This window comes from Micromys minutus (genome assembly GCF_963924665.1).
Source record: "Micromys minutus genome assembly, chromosome: 2".
NCBI lineage: Eukaryota > Metazoa > Chordata > Mammalia > Rodentia > Muridae > Micromys > Micromys minutus.
The window spans coordinates 97,035,550-97,053,443 of record NC_137971.1 but is presented as its reverse complement, the minus strand read 5'-3'; the positions used below and the strand labels follow the sequence as shown (position 1 = coordinate 97,053,443).

Sequence of the window (17,894 nt, the reverse complement as noted above, 5' to 3'; positions counted from 1 at the left end):
GTATGGCACTTTAATTGAATTTGTAAAATCAATTTACACCAGTAGCTAGTATTTGAAAGGGTCTGGGAACCATGGGACATACCTTTGAGTTCTGCCTGCCATGCTGAATTTCACCTGTACTTGATCTTATATGCCAGCCTTGTTTTTAACAGTCTAGTGTTTGCCAATTATTCTTAGCATTCATCTTATCATTTTTTTAAATTTTTTGATCAGTTTGAGAAGTACATAGACACTTAGCCATTTAACCTTGCTTTCCTGTAATCTACTTGCCTATGTAGGGAGTGGATTTTCTTTCTTGTTTTAGTAGAAGGTAGTCTATACATTCTGCTTATTAATCACTTACTAATTTTAAAGATTGTTTTAAAATTAATGTGTTTGTGTGTAAATCTATATGAATATATGCTATGTGTATGCCTGGTACCCAGAGGTCAGAAGAGGACATCGGATACCCTGGAAGCTGAATTATAGATGGCTTTGAGCTGTCTGATATTAGTTCTGGGAACCAAGCACAGGTCCTTTGGAAGAGTAGTAATCTGTCTTAACCAGGAAGCCACCTCTCCACTGCTACCATGAGCTGATTTACATGCTGCAAATATTTTTTTCTTAATATATCACTCTTCTGTTAGCCTTGTCTATCTTTGCTTTATTGAACAAAATTCCCTACCATTAAGGTTCTTCAATTCATCGAGCAGTATTTCAGTTACAAGAGACAGAGGTGTTTAGAATTTCTAATTGAAGATTGAAATTTTGACCCTGACTCTAACCCCCAAACCCCAGGGTGATAGCTTTAGAAGTGAAGAGATTCAGACTCACTTCGTCTTTACTCTTGAGGTGATGCCTTGCTTTATTTCCCAGGTCCATGAACTCATGGGTGCAAGCCGTCCTTTTGCCTCAGCCCTGGGTAGCCTCGTCCATGAGTCCATGAGTTCACTTTCCATATGTGCTTATCTAACTGAGCCAAAAGTAATTTAACATGCATATGTATGTGGAGGGGATATGCATCCTCATAGTCTTCATGTGGAAATCAGAGGACAGTGTTTGGGAATTGTTTCTCTCCTTCAGTCATGTGAGTCCTGAAGATCAAACCAGGTTGTCAGGTCTGGTAGCAGGCACCTTTGCCCATTAAGCCATCTCCATGACCCCAGAATTAACCATTTCTCAATTATGAATGTTTCCTACAGTGGAACCATACAATAAGCATTACTTTATTTTAAATGTATGTCCTTAATATATCTAAGTATTCCGCTGCATGTATGTCTGTGCATCACATGTGTGCCTGGTGCCTTGGAGGCTAGAAGAGGGTGTCAGATCCCCGTCACTGGAGTTAGGCATGGTTGTGAGCTACCGTGTGGGTATGGGGAACTGAACTCAGCTTCATAACCATCTCGTAACCATTCAGCCAATCTCTGCAACTCCATGTGCGTTGTTTTAAATGTATCTTATTTTACTTTGCATAATGTTTCCAAGGTTCATCTGTATTTTGATGTAAAAACATATACTTAAACATATGTAGGTATGCTTTCTTATGCTGGATAAGACTCTGTTTTGCACATGTCACATTTTTGTTCACATACTGTTAAGAACATTTGTGCACAAGAATTTGTTTACTTATTGAACTGCAAAGCTAATACTTTGAGATATGCCCCATAGAAATAAAAGACAGTTGGAGGGATGAATGACTCCAGAAGTGGCCTGGAGGGTGAAAGGTTACCTGCCTGGATGGATGTGCAAAAAGGACCCTTGTAGACTCAGAGAAAGAGGGTTTTACTGGTGCTTCCAGGGCAAGACTGATAGGACAGGCTCCTTGAACACAGGCAAAAGGCAAGACGGTTAGTCATGAGCCTGGAGGCTACTTGGGTTCCTGCTTCCTTCTCCCTTTCCTCTCTGCATCTGCTGCATGTACTCAGATCCTCTGCCTTTTCATTTCCTTCTGGACAGAGTTACCTCAGGTCACCACAGCTGGAGTCCCAACCTGCCTCAGTTGTGCCCTTTCAGCCTGTCTCCAAGTATGAGATTAAAGCCTCATTTTAATTCTGACTAAGGCATACCTAGAAGTACAATTGCTGGGTGGTTATATTTTATAGTAAGAAGCCACTAAGCTCCTTTCCCTTGATAAATGTGTCATCTTTCGTTTCTATTTTAATGTTTTGTTTTTGTTGGTGTTTGGTTTGGTTTTGAGCTTGGTTCTTTTTTCCATTGTGATCAGTAAGAACTGTATTGCTCTGGTTCTGTAAAGTTTTATCAGGCTTGTCTTTATGGCCTGATGTGGCCTGATGTGGACTCCTAGGACTATTGGATATTGGTCCACTCATTCTCCTGCTAACTAAATCCTTCCATTTTCCTGATTTAGCATCCAGTTGGTTCTTACAAATTTCCAACTGTTTTCAGGGTTCCCCAGTCTTTTCTCCCCTGTGTTGAAGATAGGCCTATGGAGTGTTTCCCTTCGGTCTTAGGTAGAGTTACTATTCCTGGTGGGACCTGGGGATTTTTGTTTGATTGAGCATCAGGGGAGAAAATTGAGGCAGCAAAGGCGATGGAGGAAAGGATGCTGAGACCCCTCTGGCTGAGCTCACATTTGACAGGTGTCCTCTGCTGGGAGAAGATTGCTCACAGGAGAGTCACCTCTGTGACTGAGGGCAAGACGGTGTCCCTGAACACAGTCACCTCTTGTTTCCTTTTTGCTTTCCTTTCCTTCTCCTTGTTGTCTTTAGCACAGCCATCAGCATTTCCAGTGCTCTTTGGTCTTGTTCTCTCTGGGTTCCAAGGTCTTCAGCCCTTCTCTGCACTGGATGGTAACTGCATCTTCAGCCCCTCACCCCCTCCCAAGCCTCCCACATACACGCATTTTGTGGACATCACTCTTAGGATACCTGCCTGCCTGCCTGCCTGCCTGCCTGCCTGCCTTTCTTCCTTCCTTCCTTCCTTCCTTCCTTCCTTCCTTCTTTTCTTCCCACCTACCTACCTACCTACCTACCTTCCTACCTACCTACCTTTCTTGTTAGTTTTTTGTTTATTTGTTTCTCTGTAACAACTCTGGCTGTCCTGGAACTTACTCTGTAGACCAGGCTAGCCTCAAACTCAGAAGTCTGCCTGCCTCTGCCTCCCAAGTGCTGGGACTAAAGGCATGACCCACCACACCTGATGGAATTATTTCTTAATGCAAATAGTTCACGATGCTTTTTTAATACTCTGAAGTAAAAGTTTATAAACTATAACTTAATACACATAGACATATAAAATCAGTGTAATAATTTAATTGTAATATAAAGGCAAATAAGCCATCTTATAATGCATGCATCTCATCCTATAAATGCTTATAGGATTATACCTCACATTGAAGACAAAGTGAGGTAGGGTTATATTTGCAGCCACTCAAATAAATTAGGTATATGTAAGTCTAAAATTCATTTTGCCGAACTGCTAATAAAATGAAACATTGAAATCTGCTCATAATTCCACCAGAAAACTCTTAAATCTGATGAGCACTCATAGCAAAGTATTTATCAACATACAAAAGCATAGGAACTTTTCTATGTCCCAGTAATGAGCATCCTAAGCAAGAAATTAAGAAAGCTAATACTATTTATAGTAGCCTCAAGATAGATACTACACGCCTCAGAATAAACGTAACGAAGGAGTTGGAAGACCTCTGCATTGAAAAGTAAACACTGACAGAAACACTAGAGGACGGAGCCACTGCTCACTTACAGACTGGGGAGAATTATGTGACCACAGTCAGTATACAGACCAAATGCAATTCCCCATCAGAATTTCAGTGACATTATTCAGAGTACTAGAAAAAATCCTTAAAATGACAATAGAAGCATAAAATACTCCAGATAGTCTGGGTGGTAGTGGCACATGCCTCTCGGCACTCAGGAGGCAGAGGCAGGCAGACCTCTGAGTTGGAGGCTAGCCTGGTCTACAGAGTGAATTCCGAGACAGCTACGGCTGCACAGAGAAACCTGTCTCGAAAAGCCAAAACAACAACAACAAAAAAAAACCCTCCAAATCGCCAAAACAAAACAATCCTGAGGAAAGGGTGATGTCACAAAGGCACATGTGAGTAGTGTTTATGTTGTTTAGGAGATAATAGTGAGGTGGTGGAGGATGTAGGCATTTAATACAGACAGTTAAAATCCATTTACAGTCTGAGTTTAAATCTCAGAGGCTATTAATAGAGACTGGTAATAATTTTGTCCAGAGTTTATAATGCTTTTATAAGAATCTAAAATATGGGGCTAGAGTGATGCTGAAGAGCACTGGCTGCTCTTCCAGAGGACACAGGTTTGTTCTCAGTGTCACATGGCCGGCTGCTCACAACCATATGTAGATCCAGTTCCAGGGGATGCAACACTCTGCTGGCCTCTGGGCAGCAGGCCAGCACTTACTACACTTACATAATTGCAGGCAAGATGGTCATACAGGTAAAATATAAATAAATGTTGTTTTAAACTATAGTAACAGTTAATATTTTAAAAATATGGCATGTTCTGGAAGCTACTCCTTGAGAAAAATTAGGTCTTAATTGTAGTTCAAATTTAAGAGGTCACGGGAATGGTCATATTTAATGTTTTAATTCACAATCTTTTGCCCTTAATCAGAATTACATTTTAGGGAAAAATTTATGAAAATTTTTATGTCCTATATTTACTGTGTTTTGAACTTTCATGGTAAGCTCCTCACTGTCAGAACTGTCTACGTATGTATGCTCTATTTTAAGGCATATGAACTCCCTTTTATTTTACTGAGAAAGAATAGTCCTTACAAAGGCTTAACTGAAATATTGTTTTTAGCTATGGGTCATGTGTGGTTGTGAAAAGCAAAATCCATAATAGCTTTTTGTGGCTTGTGTTTTTTATTTACAGCCTTCAAGCAAAATAAAGGTACCTGAGGAGAATTTCTTTGATGTTCCTGTTTTCTTAACTGTCTCAGGACAACTTCACCTAGAAGTGATGTCAGGGTACAGAATTTTATTTTTCTATTTATGCTGGTTGTGATTTGGGGCAGAATGAAACTGTTCTCAAACTAAAAATATAAAAGCTGAAAACATTCTATTATTAGTTTTCTAAGTCGACTTAATGGACATTTTTAAAATGTCCAAAGGAGGGGCACGAAAGATGGCTCAGGGGTTAAGAGCACTTGTCTCAAAGTAGACCTGGGTTTGGTTCCCTGCACCCACAAGGTGGCTCACAGCTGTCTGTAACTCTAGTTCCAGAGGATCTGTCACTCTTCTGACCTCTGAGGGCATCAGGCATGCACATGTGCACACATGCAGGCAAAACATGGCTACACGTAAGGTAAATATAAGAAAAAAGAAACGTCTAAATGTTTTCCAAGCAAAATCATACTAGTCTAGACTTTGTTTTTAGTAAAAAATGTAACAGCAAAGTGTGAAGTTGTAATTTTTTTATTCCTAATTATTCTTGCTTAAATGCTAACCATGTAATCAAAATTTCAATATAATTGACCATGTGCATGGAAGTAAAAGCTGTACATGGCTTATGTCTGAGTCATATACCAGGTCATTTCACTTGAAGGAAACATGTAGGAAAGCAGGAAATGTTTTCTCAGAAATTGATGTGCACATGTCCATGCATGTCTGTACATCTTCTCAGAAGAGGACAGTGGGTCCCTTTGAACTAGAGTCGCAGGCAGGTATGGGCTGCCTGATAAGAGAACTGGGCACTGAACTCAGGTCCTCTGTAAGAGCAGCAAGCACTCTTAGCCACCAAGCCATTTCTCTAAACTATCGGCAGTTGAATTTTAAAAAGAAAGTTAATATATTGCACTGTAGATTCTTTAACAATTCTTAAGTTAAATTGAGTAAATTTCTACCACTGTCAGACTTTTGGAAAATATCTGTATTGCTGTGAGCCCAAATTCCCCTTCCTTAAAGAAGAGATTGGATAGTAAACTATCCCAGCACCTCAGAGATAGAGGCAATCATGTGTTCATAGACAATCCTAACAACTGCCAATTAAGAATTCTGTATTAATTACAAAGGGTTTGGTATCCAATGAACCCCAACTTCCGGTATTGTTTTTATAACTGAAAAAAAATTGTTACATTTGAGGAAAAATGTATAGATTGATGTGTATGTAATATAGAGTATTTTCTCTCACAGTAAAGGAACGACAGAGCAAGGGCATTCTCTTAAGTGATAGCCTTTGCATCGAACAGATACTACTTTTTAAATTATCTTTTGCCCTATATTCAAGGTATAGGTGAGTTTTATAAATACCCTTTTGGGTCGGCACTAGCCTGTAATGTCAGTATTTAGAAGGTGGAGAAAGGAGGACCAGTAGGCCAGTGTCAGCCTTACCTGTGTGGCAGTGCGCCTACATGCCTGAGGCCAGCTTGGGCTGTATGATGCATTGCTGCGAAACAAAACACGGTGCTAATCTCTTTAACCTCCCTCAGACGGACTATGTATGGAATGTAAGTTTACCAGATGCTTGCTTCTGTATTATAAAACGGCTAATGTAATAAACATGCCTCTTTCTTAGTAAGTACAGAGATCTATAAAATACAGTGAATAATGAAACGAAGAAGGATTAATTTGTGGAATATTAGGTCTTAAATTTATGTTTTCCTTATAATGTCATGCAAATGTTCCTACTATGCATAGTTTTAGAACTTTTAATAATATAGTACATCATGTTTCTTGATTTACTCTAGTAAAAGATTTTATCATTCCTTCTCTTAGCTTTGTGTTTTATTTAATTTTATTTAAAAGACTGTTAGACAGCCTAAGTGTGGTTAAATTTAGAAGGCTAGCATTTTCCAAAGAACCTCTGTTGGTCTAATGGGCTTATGACTGTTTTCAAGGTTTTTCATTCTTTAGCTAGATGCTGTTCAGGAATCGTCTCTGGATGTATAGTCATGTTGCACATGCAGCTCAGTTCCTGCCTCCCCCTGCCCCCCCCCCATTACTGTGACACAGTTGTCAAAACGAAGAGCATAATGTTAATGAGCAACTGTTTGCAGATTCCATGCTATAATTGGCTTTCACTAGTTTCTCTATTAATAATATCTCCTTTGTCCAGGATTCAGCTCAAGACATCTGAAATGTAGTTGTCTTGTTCCCAAGCCTCTTGTCTGTTGCTCTTTCCCGTTTGTATGACCTGTAGGATGGAACCTAATCTTAGTTCATCTGATGTTCTTTTCTCCAGATTAGACCTGGATTATGCAGGTTTTTGGTAAGACTAGTGTCGAGATGAAGTGCTTTTCTCACTGCATCCTCTAAGGGAGTGTGTGTCATATGTGGAGCTGCTGGCTGCACTGTTGGATAAGTAGTGGAGGTCAGATCTCTCCAGGGAAAATGCACTGCCTTTTTTCTTGTCTCTCTCCTGTATAAGAGAATCCCTAACTACCCTCACTTGGGTGAGAGCTTTCGGTGTAGAAAATGAAGCTTTCAGATGAGTATTTGCCATGCAAGTACAAAGAACCAAGTTCAGTTCCTAGAACCCATGTGTGTTTAAAAGCCAGGGATGATTGTAATCCTAGCACTGGGCTATCAAAGACAGGTAGATCCTTGGGGAGTATTAGCTAGGGAGAGATCATCTCAAAAACAACATATTTTAAACAAACCAACAAAGAAATGATACCCCTGAGGTTGACTTCTGGCCTCTGGGTATATACATACACACAAATACACACACACACACACACACACACACACACACACACACACACACACACACACACACACACAGCCTCCAGTCCATCTTATGAGTGATGGTAGACATAGAGCTTACTGTTCATGCAATACAATGTCTGTTGGTACTATCCAGAAGCAGCTACTGATTAGTTAACTAGGGAGACATTAAACTAATTCTTAGTAATTAGGTCCATATGGACAGTGATTATATCTATAAAAAACAAAGCAAATATTGTTACTTCTTTCATTTACTGTCCACATTGCTCAGGTAGTTTTAATTACTTTTTTAGGAGAAAAAAAAACTCTGTATATGCTTTGTGCTTGAGGAATTTTAGTTAGATTGAGAATAGTTTTTGTCATTTTGATTTTTTTCCCCTCACTAGTTTTTCTTAAAAATAGCCATGCTTATTAATTTACTCTACAGTGGCTTTAATATCCACCTAACTGGTATGTAACTGTTGGACATCTAGAAGCATGTTGAGCTTGGAGAGGGTTCCTAGGATAACCATGCCAAAAAGCACTGGTCCTGTCACCCAAATAAATGGTCCTGTTAGCTCAAGTAAATGCAGTCAGAGTTAAACTGGAATTCTGTCTTTTTTACATTGTTAATAAGCTTACTGTCTAGGCTCCACTTATAATCTATAAGAACAAATTATAACAAGTACCGTTTAGAGCTGCTGTGAGAATTAATTGGGTACCTGTAAAGTCACACATTTGTCACAGTGTGGGGACTGACTTGTTAGGTACTCTGCTGGTGGCAGTACTGACAGCTGGGACCTTTGGGGGAACAGGTCTAGCTAAAGCAGTGTGACCCAGAAGAAACAGCTCACAGGTATGTTTTACAACAGAATAAAACTGGAGTTCTCAGGAAACAAGAGAGTTGGGATAGAGAATTAGTCTGCCTGAACTCAGAACTCAGAAGACAGGTCAGGTTAAACCAGAGCAGTATCTGCAATGAAGGAATGGATTATAAAGCATAGAGCTTAGATACCTCCAGAAAACCACAGCAGAACTATGACAGGTTTTGAGAGCAGATTAGACTGCATTTAACTCCAGCTCCAGGGGGATCCAATACTGCTAGCCTCTGGCTCTCTACATACATCTTTTAATCTAAATACACATTTGATTTTTAAAATCCTGCTATTTGCTATATAGCTGTAAAAGATTGAGTATAACTTGGAGATTTGAAGATTATAATCTAGTAGTTCAACCCAGAATCTCTCTACCTTTCATGTAAATTGCAACAAGATCTATATGATTAAGAGGTTTTATTTATTGTTTTTGTTTATTTGTTTAAGGCAGCTTCTCATAGCCTAGGCTATCCTTGAACTCAGTGTGTAGCCGAGGATAATCTTGAATTCCTGGTCTGGCTTCTACCTTCAGTGTTCTGAGATCACAGGTTTTATGCAACCACATCTGATTTTATATGGTGTTAGGAATGAAATCTAGAGCTTCCTGCATTTGAGGGAAGCATTCTCCCAATAGAGCTATATCCCCAGTCCCAGGGACAATTGTAGTGTTGATACAGGGAACATTTACTAACAATGTTTCTTTGTATCCTGGGAAGCCTGTTTATATGGAAAGCGGAGCAAGGAAGTACAAGTGCTGTCCACCTCATCTTTCCTCTTTGGAATGTTTCTTACCTACAGAGATCCAGGGTCTTTGGAGAATTGTGGGTCCACTGTCATCCTCAGAGATGCAAGCCACATGGCTTGTACAGCTCTTTTAAAAAAATGCACATATTTGAAAGTTAGCAAAAGCTGCAAACATGCATTACTGAGTAATCCTTGAGTGTATGTATATTCAGAACCTTTCTGAAAGAAAGCCCTTCTGTTGGAGAAGCTGTGCTTACAGGCACAAACGAGTAAGGTCTATCTATGCCTGTAAAGCAGAGAGGAGAGAGGGCAAGGCCAGGGGCCGTGGGAAACAGCAGAGCAGTTCTGACTAGCCCTAGGAGCAAAGTCAGAAGCTCTGCCCAACAGTCCTACATGTTGTTGCCCAATGTCTGAACATGATATTTTTTCTCCTTAGTAAATGCTCGTCTTGCTTTGCTGAGATTTCAGCAGTCTGTTCTGATGCCAGACAGACTTACTACACTGCTAGGGATGCGTTGTAGCTATTGGTCCAGCGTGGTGGATGTCACTAGCCATGCCTCTTGATTGCACTTGGAGGGTGGTATGTGTGACTGCCATATTTCAAGAACTACATTTTTGTTAATTTCATTTAACTATAACTAAATTTAAATAGCCCTGTGTGGATGGAAGATGTATATGAAACAAGAAAGGCCTCGTTGGCACCATATGAGACATTTATATACATACAGTTTTTAGGTTTCTCTTGCCCAGAGTGGCTAGACAGATTAAGTGCCTAGTATACATTTGTTGAGTTAAATGGGCACTAGGGGGAGAGTGATTTGGAAGCTCCTGGACTTAGTGCTGGCCTGCTGGGTCCTTTGGGCTCCATACTTTATCATAATTTGCCACTTTTATTTTCTTCATTAATTTGTTTATCTCTTTTTTTTGGTATCTAAATATCATATAGCCACAAATTTAGATCTTTAAAATATATACACACAGATACAGTTTCTGTGTGTGTGTTGTATACATATTTTTTTTTCCAGCAGCCATCCTACAAATGTTTTAGTTTCTTGCTGTCTTGTATAGAGGTTTCTTGTGTTCAAATGTCTAAGCTCCAGGGGCGGGAAAAAATGATTAAAAAGAACCACATCCCAAGGAAAGATTCTCTGTGTAGACCTCTGGGACTAATCAAAAATGATCATAGATAAAAACCTATAAAGTACTGTGTGTGTGAGAGAGAAAGAGGGGGGGGGGGAGGAGAGAGAGGGAGAGAGAGAGGCCTTTCTATAGGTCAGAAGTCAACTTTGGGTGTCTTCCACTATTGCTTTCTACCTTTTGAGACAGGGTCTCTTCGCACTGAACCTAGAGCTCACTGATTGGCTAGTGAGGGTGGACAGCCCAGGGGATCTACTTGTTTTCCTACCCCTTTCTCCTCCCACCAGGTCCTTGGGTTACAGACTTGGATGCTAGAGATGAGAGCTCAGGTCTTTCGCTTGCACAACGCTATGCCATCTCCCAGCCCTGTCTCAGCACCAATGTCCTAAAATGGAAGGCAGAGATGTCCCAGGTAACCATCAGGACCATGAGAAGGGGCTTTGGGTAAAGGAAAAGAGCAAACGTGAGGAACAAGAAATGGCCGTCTTGGAGATGATAGCTAAGTGCTGGTGGGAAAAGACAAGCTGGAGACACCCTGTGGGTGGTGACGTTTAACATTAACCCTGTCGTCTTCTAATGCCTATGAGAACAGCTGTTTCGGAAAGGAGCAGAAGTTTTTAGTAATTGGCTTTACCAGCTTATTCCCCTGCCACCATCCCAAGTGAATGTTCTTTTAAATTCTCTTGAGAGAGATTAGTATATTTCATAGAACATAATCTTGTGTATTTGACAAATTACCAGGGACTGAGGGATACTATAATGAGCACTAAATAGTGAAATCTATTAAGTATAAAACAAAATACTGGTGGGGGCTGGAGAGATGGCTCAGTGTGAGAGCACTGGCTGCTCTTCCAGAGGACCCGGGTTCAGTTCTACAGAGCAGCAGTTGCCGTTCTCAGTACCATGCATACCCACGGTGCACAGCCATATGTGCAGGTAAAATACTCATACACATAAGATAAGATTTGAAACTGTTTAAGTGAATTTTAATTTGTCACAAACTTTGAAATCTCATAGCAATGAGATTTAAATGATCACTGAACTGTATGTATGTCATTTTATGTTTTAAAGGCACTGTGAGCAGTAGTTCATGGTGTTATTAAAGAGGGTATTAGGGTGGACCTGGAAGGGTTGGGGAACCCTGAAGACAAACTGGCCTTAGAGGAGGAATGAGCTGAGCTTTTGTTAAAGGAAATAGTTATTAAGTGGAAGGATAGACCATAGAGAAGAGGCCTGACAGAGTGTAGGATTGTAGGTAGTTAAGTGAAAGTTCATGTGGGGATAAAGTGAGAAAAGGACGTCTGGGACTGGGGATAAGGCTCGGTGGGGTTACATGCTCGGAGCCCTAAGTTTGAGTGTCAGTCCTGCAAAGAAGGTGAAGGCTTGGGACTGAGCTTTGGTGAGTGTCAGTGTTTATAAATAGGTAGAAAAAGTAGTATGTAAAAAGAGGCAGGCAGAGGCCAGATGTTTGGGAAGAAAAAACTAAGAGAAATACAGTGTTCGGTGTGTCAAACAAACGAAATGTTTGGAGTAACAAGTAAAGGCCGTTCATCCCTTATCTTGGAGTACAGAGAAGGCTCTTCATGTCTGGCTGCTTGACCTCTCCTTGACCTCGTCCCTCCCCAGTCACCTTGCACTGGCCTGCCCCTGCTCTTAGTGCTTGTCAGACTCTTTGCTATCTGATAAGGTAAGAGCCTCATGTTCCTTTTACTGGAATGTCCTTTCTAATCCAGTTGGCTGGCACTTCTGCTCTTGTAACAGTGTCATTGCCGGAACTTGTTATATTTCATTGTATGATTAAAATTAATTTTTTTCCTGAGCCTCAAAATAATGTTCCAAGTAAAATACAAATACATGTTAAAGAAAAAATGTCTTTTATGACATTTATTGTGTATGTGTCAGTATGTATGTACACATCGAGAGCACACACACACACACACACACACACACACACACACACACTCGGATGTCTAAGGGCAGGTTATAGGTGTTGGTTTTCTCCTTCCATATGAGTCCTAGGGATTAAACTCAGGCTATGCCTCCACCCATAAAACTATTTCACTGTCCCATAAAACTTTGAGTGTGTGGCAGTGGTAGTTTAGAACTTTTAGGTTCCAGAAAGCAGTCTTTACTTAAAGCATCTGGCCTGTTGAAATGACATGGCTACACTTCATTCCACAAGAGCAAGATTTTTTTTTAAGGGGTGGGGTGCAGGGACTGAAAGTGTCTGCAATCTGCTCTTGGACATATATCAATATTGAATGGCAAATACATTACAGTATTGATAATGCATTGGCCACAAGACAGGGAAACAGACAATCTTTTGTCAATGCTAAAAATTGAACTTGGGTCCTCATGTATTTCCTTCCCCTAATTCAACTATAGGAGTTCCTGACTTCAGTCCAGTGGTTGGGCATATCCGTGTCTGTCTCAGTCAGCTGCTGGTTGGGCCTCTCAGAGGGCAGCCATGCTAGGCTCCTGTCTGTAAGCACACCATAGCATCAGTAATAGTGTCAGGCTTTGGTGCCTGCCCATGGGATGGATCCCAAGTTGGGCCCAGACCACCTTTCCCTCAGTCTCTTCTCCACTTTTGTCCCTGCAATTCTTTCAGACAGGAACAGTTCAGAGTCAGAAATTTTGGCTGTGGGTTGGTATTCCCAACCCTCCACTTGGGCCCTGTCTATCTACTGGAGATGGACTCTTTGAGTTCCCTCTACTCGCTGTTGGACAGTTTGGCTAAGGTCATCCACATTGACACCAGGGACTTTCTAGAGGATCTGCCCACTTCCCACCCCCAGAGGCTGCATATTTTCACTCATTCTTCTGACCCCCCAGGCTTGTCTTCTGTTCCCCGCGCCCATAACTGATCCTGTTCCCCTTATCCCGCCCCCTCCCTTCACCTACCCAGACCCCTCCCTCCCTCGGCTTCCCATTATTATTTTGTTCCCCCTTCTAAGTAGGATTAAAACAATCCTCACTTGACCTTACTTCTTGTTAAACTTCTTATGGTCTGTGGGTTATATTGTAGATATTCTGTATTTTTTGGCTAATATCCACTTATCAGTGAGTACATATGCATGTCCTTTTGGGTCTAGGTTACCTCACTCAAGACATTTTCTAGTTCGATCCATTTGCCTGCAATATTTTTAATATTCTCATTTTTAATAGCTGAATAGTATTCCACTGTGTAAATGAACCACGTTTTCTGTATCCATTCTTTGGTTGAGGGACATCTGGGTTGTTTCCAAGTTCAAGCTATTACAAGTAAAACTTCCATGAATATTGTGGAGCCCCTGTGGCATGGTGGAACATCTTTTAAGTCTATGCCCAAGAGTGGTCTAGCTGGGATGTCAGGTAGAACTATTTTCAATTTTTTGAGGAACCAACAGACTTACTTCCAAAGTGGTTGCACCAGTTGGCAATCCCACCAACAATGGAGGAGTGTTCCTCTTTCTTCACATCCTTGCCAGCATCTGCTATTGCCTGAGTTTTTTATCTTAGCCATCATGATTAGTGTAAGTTAATCTCAGGGTCATTTTGCTTTGCATTTCCCTGATGACTAAATATGGTGAACATTTCTTTAAATGCTTCTTGACCTTTCAAGATTCCTCTGTTGAGAATTATCTGTTTAGCTCTGAACCCCATTTTTTTCTTTTTTTTTTTAAACAACTTTATTTTACAAAACAAAGATAAATGTACAGATTTTAAACATTTTTTGCTTAAAATTATACATTTTTTGTCAGTACTTTTTTTTCAGATTTTAACATAATTTTTATATAAAACTATATGAATATATTTTTTAGTCAGTACTTGATTTTTTTCAAGGTTTGGTTGTGTGCCTTGAAAACTTAATAGTTACAATGAGCTAAAGTACATGTAAAAAAAATGTAACATGGAAATAGTTAAAGTTTTCTTGTTTTGCAAATTTTGTTTTGTTTTGTTTTGTTTTCTTTATTTCTTGGACTTCATACAGTCTGTGAGTTGTTTCTGGGGGAGTGCAAGCCTCTGGGGTTAGCATCCCACTATCAGTGACTGCATATTATGTCTGTTCTTTTGTGACTGGGTTATCTCACTCAGGATGATATTCTCTAGATGCAGCCATTTTCTTAAGAATTTGGATAAGTCATTGTTTCTGGTGGCTGAGTAGTATTCCATTGTGTATATGTACCACAATTTTTGTATCCATTCATCTTCTGAAGGACATCTGGGTTCCTTCCAGCTTCTGGCTATTATAAATAGAGCCGCTATGAACATTGTGGTGCATATATCTTTGTTGTGTATTAAAGTGTCTCTGGGGTATATGCCCAGAAGTGGAATAGCTGGGTCTTCAGGTAGTACTATATCCAATTTTCTGAGGTATCGCCAGACAGATTTCCAGAGTGGTTGTATTAGCTTGCAACCCCACCAACAGTGGAGAAGTGTTCCTCTTTCTCCACAGCCTCGCCAGCATCTGCTGTCATCTGAGTTTTGGATCTTGGCCAATCTGACTGGTGTGAGGTAGAATCTCAGGGTTGTTTTGATTTGCATTTCCCTGATGGCTAAGGATGTTGAGCACTTCCTCAGGTGTTTCTCGGCCATTCGGTGTTCCTCAACTGAAAACGTTTTGTTTAGCTCTGGACCCCCATTTTTTAATAGGGTTATTTGATTCTCTGGTGTCTAGCTTTTTGAGTTCCTTGTACACCTTGGATATTAGGCCTCTATCTGATGTGGTGTTGGTAAAGATATTTTCCCATTCTGTTGGTTGCCGTTTTATTTTCTTGACGATGTCCTTAGCCTTACAGAAACTTTGCAATCTCATTAAGTCCCATTTGTTAATCTTTGACCTTAGAGCTTGAGCCATTGGTGTTTTGTTCAGGAAATTTTCTTCTGTACCTATGTGTTCTAAGGTTTTCCCTACTTTCTCATCTAATAGTTTCAGTGTATCTGGTTTAATGTGGAGATATTTGATCCACTTACACTTGAGCTTTGTACAAGGAGATAAGAACGGGTCTATTTTCATTCTTTTGCATGCTGAGTGCCAGTTGGACCAGCACCATTTGTTGAATAGGCTGTCCTTTTTCCATTGAGTGTTTACTGGTCCTTTGTCAAAAATCAGGTGACCATATACATGAGGGCTCATTTCTGGATCTTCTATTCTATTCCATTGATCCACATGCCAGTTTCTGTACCAGTACCATGCAGTTTTCAGCACAATTGCCTTGTAATATAGCTTGAGGTCAGGGATAGTGATTCCCCCAGATGTTTTTTTGTTGTTGAGGATGGATTTCGCTATTCTAGGTCTTTTGTTATTCCATATGAAATTGCACATTGATCTTTCCAATTCCATGAAGAACTGGGTTGGAATTTTGATGGGGATTGCATTGAATCTGTAGATTGCTTTTGGTAGGATGGCCATTTTTAAGATGTTGATTTTTCCAATCCATGAGCATGGGAGATCTTTCCATTTTCTGAGATCCTCCTCAGTTTCTTTCTTTAGAGGTTTGAAGTTCTTGTCATACAGGTCCTTCACTTGCTTAGTTAGAGTCACACCAAGGTATTTCATAGTTTTTGTAACGATTGTGAAGGGTACGTTTTCCCTAATTTCTTTCTCCACATGTTTGTCCTTTGAGTACAGGAAGGCTACTGATTTGTTTGAGTTAATTTTGTATCCAGCCACTTTGCTGAACTTGTTTATCAGCTGTAGGAGTTCTCTGGTGGAATTTTTGGGGTCACTCAAGTACACTATCATGTCATCAGCAAAGAGTGATGTTTTTATCTCTTCCTTTCCGATTTGTATCCCCTTGATCTCCTTTTGCTGTATAATTGCTTCAGCCAGGACTTCCAGTACTATGTTGAATAGGTAGGGGGAGAGTGGGCAGCCTTGTCGAGTCCCTGATTTTAGTGGGATTGCTTCAAGTTTCTCGCCATTAAGTTTGATGTTGGCTGTTGGTTTGCTGTATATTGCTTTTATTATGTTTAAGTATGGGCCTTGGATTCCTGTTCTTTCCAGGACTTTTAACATGAAGGGGTGTTGGATTTTGTCCAATGCTTTCTCAGCGTCTAGTGAGATGACCATGTGATTTTGATCTTTGAGTTTGTTTATATGGTGGATTACGTTGATGGATTTCCTTATGTTAAACTATCCCTGCATCCCAGGGATGAAGCCTACTTGGTCATGATGAATGATCGTTTTGATGTGTTCTTGGATTCGGTTTGCAAGGATTTTGTTGAGTATTTTTGCATCAATGTTCATAAGTGAGATTGGTCTGAAGTTCTCTTTCCTTGTAGGGTCTTTGTGTGGTTTAGGTACGAGGGTTATTGTAGCCTCAAAAAATGAGTTGGGTAATATTCCATCTGATTCTATCTTTTGGAATAGTTTGGCGAGTATTGGTGTTATATCCCCAATGAATGTCTGATAAAATTCTGCACTGAACCCGTCTGGTCCTGGGCTTTTCTTGGTTGGGAGGCTTTTGATGACTTCTTCTATTTCTTTAGGTGTTATAGGATTATTTAGATGGTTTACTTGGTCCTGGTTTAACTTTGGGACCTTGTATCTGTCTAGGAATTCATCCATTTCCTCCAGATTTTCCAGCTTTGTTGAGTATAGGCTTTTGTAGTAGGATCTGATGATTTCTTGAATTTCCTCAGTTTCAGTTGTTATGTCCCCACTCTCCTTTCTGATTTTGTTAATTTGGATACTCTCTCTTTGCCCTCTAGTTAGTCTGGCTAGGGGTTTATCAATCTTGTTGATTTTCTCAAAGAACCAACTCTTTGTTTTGTTGATTTTTTCAATGGTTCTTTTTGTTTCTATTTGGTCTATTTCTGCCCTAATTTTGATTATTTCTTGCCGTCTACTCTTTTTGGGTACATCTCCTTCCTTTTGTTCTAGGGCTTTTAGCTGTGCTGTCAGGTTGCTGATGTGAGCTCTCTACAGCTTCTTTTTGGAAGCACTTAAGGCTATGAGTTTTCCTCTCAATACTGCTTTCATTGCATCCCATAGGTTTGGGTATGTTGTGTTTTCGTTTTCGTTGAATTCTAGAAAATCCTTAATTTCTTTCTTTATTTCTTCTTTGACCCTGCTATCCTTTAACAGAGCATTGTTTAGTTTCCATGTGTATGTGGGCTTTTTGTTGTCTTTGTTGTTGTTAAAGACCAGCTGTAGACCATGGTGATCTGAGAGGATATATGGGAGTATTTGAATCTTCTTATATCGATGGAGGCTCGTTCTGTGTCCAATTATGTGGTCAATTTTCGAGAAGGTGCCATGGGGTGGTGAGAAGAAGGTGTATTCTTTTACTTTGGGATAGTATGTTCTGTATATATCTATTAATTCTAGTTGGTTCAAAGTCTCTGCTAGTTTTTCAGTGTCCTTGTTCAGTTTCTGTTTCCCGGATCTGTCCATTGGTGAGAGTGGGGTATTAAAGTCTTCCACTATTATTGTGTGGGGTGAAATGTATTTTTTGAGCTTTAGTAGGGTTTCTTTTATGAATGTGGGTGATTTTTTTATTTGGAGCATATAT

General features: G+C 40.1%; 1 protein-coding gene across 2 annotated transcripts in view; it reads left to right on the top strand.

Moving 5' to 3' along the window:
* The window catches only part of NARS2 (asparaginyl-tRNA synthetase 2, mitochondrial), a 95,530-nt gene that overhangs the window by 31,577 nt on the left and 46,059 nt on the right, over positions 1 to 17,894 (top strand). For both annotated transcript variants that reach the window (XM_080913269.1, XM_080913268.1), the window contains exon 6: positions 4,869 to 4,963. In XM_080913269.1, coding sequence (XP_080769395.1) covers positions 4,869 to 4,963 — 95 coding nt within the window. The remainder of the gene's footprint in view (positions 1 to 4,868; positions 4,964 to 17,894) is intronic.